Raw genomic sequence first — 3842 nt, forward strand, 5'->3', positions numbered from 1 at the left:
ATAAAATATAAATATGACACACGTCACATCACACACTCAGAAGCTTATGCGCCCCACATTTTCCAAACTAGGACATGAACTCCCTAGTAAGAATAGGGCTCGCATGTGAAAATCATACTTGTCTACTTTTGTCAAAAACAAGATCATTACAACTTAACTGTATAGACCAAAATAGGGTATCGTCAATTGAGACCAGAGGAAATACTAGCACTGGTCTTTTTAAGCCTCGTTTCTGCGTGCGGCTGGCCATTATATACACGGCCGACATGTCATCTGACACGTGTGCCCACGGCGCGAAGGATCCGGTCTCCTCTCAACACGTGTGCTCGAGCACGGCCATGTGCAGCGTTTTTTTTTTTTTTCCGTGCACGGCTATATGCAGCGGTTAACACAGCGGAGAGCGTCGCTGTGTGTCTCCTCTTCTCCCCACAGAGGCAGAGCAGGCTCGTGCTCGACCGCCGTTCACCACGAACCGCAATCCGCCCCTTCGCTCCGACCACGGCGCCATGCGCCGCCCCACCGCGCGCCACGGCGCCGCCGAGCTCTGCCTCCGCGAGGTCGGCGACCTCCTCCCCCGCCGCTTCGCCCGCCGCGCCGCCGCCGCCGAGGTTCCCCTCCCTCCCCATCCCTGTTCCCCATCCGCTCCGCTTGTCTCCCCCCGATTTGTGCTGCGACCGATCCATCGCCGCCGGAGCGGATCGGCGTAGCCGCTAGCCGGCGATCGGGCCCGCCCGTTTGTTCCATCCGCGTTTTTTTTCTGCGGGTGTTCCAACTGAACCGAGGCCGTGGACTTCTGTCGGTTTAGCTGGGATTCAGTGTGGGATTGGTTTGGACCACTGCTCATGTTCGGGGATGCAATTTTCTTCTTCTCGAGTTGGTGCGCATGGATCACCGTCATGTACTACTGCACTATTCTGCTCATTGCTTGCTCGTCACATCAAACTCGGTGGGCTGCAGGGTTACATCTAATGGGTTGTCATGATCGGGTAGTGAGCAGCAACAGTCATATTTATTAGTTTGTGACTGAACCACAGAATCTTCAGTACAGAACGGTTGATCTTGGCCTCTTGATTTGGCAATCAGTAGGGCCTGAACCGAATATGCCTTGTTCTGAATTCTGAACTGCTTATTAGCTTCCTCCTTATCAAGTAGTACCGAGTAGACACAGACTGATTCATTAGTGTGTGCCTTTGTTGTACTCTGCTACTTGCTAATGCAACCGCTGTCATACAGGATCTCGTAATGCGCCTCCAGATCCACAGGAAGCTCGACAGGCACACGGGGTGCGTGAACACGGTGGGCTTCAACGCAGACGGCGACACCCTCATATCGGGCTCCGACGATCAGAAGGTGATGCTGTGGGACTGGGACACCGGTGCAGTCAAAATGCAGTTCCATTCAGGCCATGGTGATAACGTGTTCCAAGCGCGGTTCATGCCTTACACGGACGATCGCACCATCGTCACTTGTGCTGCTGATGGCCAGGTACATGTGTCATGTTTCCGTTTGATACACATTTCTTTTTTTAGACACTTCAGAGGTTACAATCTGTTTGATGCAATCAGGTGAGAGTTGCAAAGGTCCAGGATGATGGGGATGCACTTACTACATTGCTTGCTGAACATGATGGCAGGGCTCACAAGTTGGCTATAGAGCCCGGAAGCCCTTATATTTTCTATAGTTGTGGTGAAGATGGCCTTGTTCAACATGTAAGGACGTCAACCCCCAAAATAACTCTTCTGTGTGCACATGCAACATTTTATCTTTGTATCCCCTGCGCACACACACACGCTACATTTATCTTTGTATCTGACCCCTTTTAATTAGCCATTTCCGTTTCTTTGCAGTTCGATTTGAGGACAAACACAGCAACAGAATTGTTTGTTTGCAGAAACTCTTTGACTAAATCAGGATACTCCTCTCATGTCCACCTTAATGCAATCACAATTGATCCAAGGAACCCAAATCTTCTTGCGGTTGGAGGAAGCAATCCGTTTGCCCGTGTCTACGACATCCGTAAATGCAAGTGGGATGCGTCATCTGATTTCGCTCAACCATCTGACTGTTACTGTCCACCACATCTCATTGGCGATAGGGGCGTTGGAATAACAGGATTAGCATTCTCTCACCAGAGTGAGTTGCTCGTATCTTACAATAACGAGAATATTTACCTCTTCCCTAAAAATGGAGGGCTGGGACCCGACCCAAAGCTGTCTGCCAAGGTTGAAGGCAGTAAAGGGTCCAAATCAACAATGTTTGCATCTGGGGAAGTTGTTTCTCATCCTGTACCTCAGAGATATGTTGGGCACCGCAATTGTGAGACTGTGAAGGGTGTGACTTTTATTGGGCCAAATCATGAATATGTTGCCAGTGGGTCAGATTGTGGTCGGTTATTTATTTGGAGGAAGAGAGACGGGAAATTTTTACGAGCAATGGAGGGTGATGAATGCATTGTCAATTGTATTGAGCCCCATCCTCACACTATGACGATTGCAAGCAGTGGAATTGATAATGATGTGAAGTTATGGACTCCCTCTGCCATTGAGCAAGCACGAGTGTTAAAGGTTGAGGAGGTAAACCTCCTGGCCATCTATATGTGTCCTTATCATCTCAATTTCCAGTTATCATTTTGAAGAGCTGACTCATAGTAATTTGGTTATTAAAAAAGAAACCATTTTGCTTCATCTCTATGAACCATTTCCATGAGTATATTCATCTCTATCAACAAGTCAGCATCATTTGCCCTTGAAATGCAAATTCTATGCATTTACCAGCATTCTTATTTGTCTTAATTTTGGAGAGAACTTGAATGTTCTTGTGTAGATCTGAAGTTGGAAACTTTCTGTTTTAGCTCAATGTTCTTACAAAAGCCAAAATCTACCGGGTTTTGTTTCACATTGTTTTCACTCTTCTCTTCCAGTTGAAGCCCCGAAAGAGAAAAGCAAAGCTCTGGCACTTTGCCTTACCGGAGGAATTGGTCATGCATGTGCTAGCACGACGTAGGCAACCAGCAGCTGGAGAAGATTCATCGGAGGATCTTGAGGACAGCACAGAATTGCTTAGTCTTGTACTGCAAGCTGCAGACAGGGATAACTCGTCTGATGACAGTGATGAGGATGAAGAAATCTCTGATGGCTCCGGATCTAGAGCCAAATGATCTGCTGTCCTCTGGGAATATTGCAAAATTGTACATATACAATAATAATAATTTTAGCCTGTTAAATGGGTGATAATAGTATAAGTGTGCCTATGTACCTTGCGACTCTCTTCTGTGTTATATATATGTGTTCTTAAAGGATATTTTGTTGAGAAGGTTGAAATGTTGATATGGTGTGCAGCGTGTGCCAGTATCTCCTGAAAAAATCCATTGGAGCTCCTTCTGTGGCACTTGTTAATTTTTTTAATACAAAACAGAAGTAAATACTATACTTTTAAAAAACTCTTCATCGTGGTCTCACGTGTCTTCAGTCCCATGCTTGTGTGAGGAAGCTTGTTTGGTTTATTTCCACTTTGTCAGTTAGGCTATATCTTCTTGATTCATTTCCTTTGCTGGTTAAGTTATAATGGTCTACCACAAATGTTTGCATTCTCCAGATTTTGCAAATGAGAAGGTGAGCAATAGCTTTTGCCAGGCAGTGATGAACTGGAAGGTGCAGCACTGCAGCATATGAAGTTAATTTTCTGTTCTTGCTCTTGTCATTTATGAACCATAATTGCTTCATGTCTTGCTTCTGAATTTGGTTGATACTCCCTCCGGTCAGATTTAATCGACGCGAGAGGTAGTACATGCCATGTGAGAGCTGAACGGGAGCGCGCGTCGATTAAATCCGACCTGAGGTAGT

The 3842-nt window shown here is 46.5% G+C and overlaps 1 protein-coding gene across 1 annotated transcript; it reads left to right on the forward strand.

The window, feature by feature from the left end:
* Positions 1-491: 491 nt before the first annotated feature.
* LOC124706148 (DDB1- and CUL4-associated factor 8) lies at positions 492-3312 on the forward strand. The gene is made up of 5 exons (XM_047237804.1): positions 492-608; positions 1234-1485; positions 1566-1709; positions 1848-2573; positions 2921-3312. Exons 1-5 carry the CDS (start codon positions 507-509, stop codon positions 3155-3157), a joined length of 1461 nt encoding a protein of 486 aa, XP_047093760.1. The 5' UTR covers positions 492-506; the 3' UTR covers positions 3158-3312.
* The last annotated feature ends 530 nt before the right edge of the window (positions 3313-3842 follow it).

Source organism: Lolium rigidum, chromosome 4, assembly GCF_022539505.1.
Source record: "Lolium rigidum isolate FL_2022 chromosome 4, APGP_CSIRO_Lrig_0.1, whole genome shotgun sequence".
Taxonomy (NCBI): Eukaryota; Viridiplantae; Streptophyta; class Magnoliopsida; order Poales; family Poaceae; genus Lolium; species Lolium rigidum.

What these genes read in the sequence shown, in the direction of transcription:
- LOC124706148 (XM_047237804.1), top strand. Translation starts at nt 507, where the DNA reads ATGCGCCGCCCCACCGCGCGCCACGGCGCCGCCGAGCTCTGCCTCCGC. An exon ending in GCCGCGCCGCCGCCGCCGAG is followed by an intron (nt 609 to 1,233) that starts GTTCCCCTCCCT and finishes GCTGTCATACAG; the next exon opens with GATCTCGTAATGCGCCTCCA. An exon ending in AAGATGGCCTTGTTCAACAT is followed by an intron (nt 1,710 to 1,847) that starts GTAAGGACGTCA and finishes GTTTCTTTGCAG; the next exon opens with TTCGATTTGAGGACAAACAC.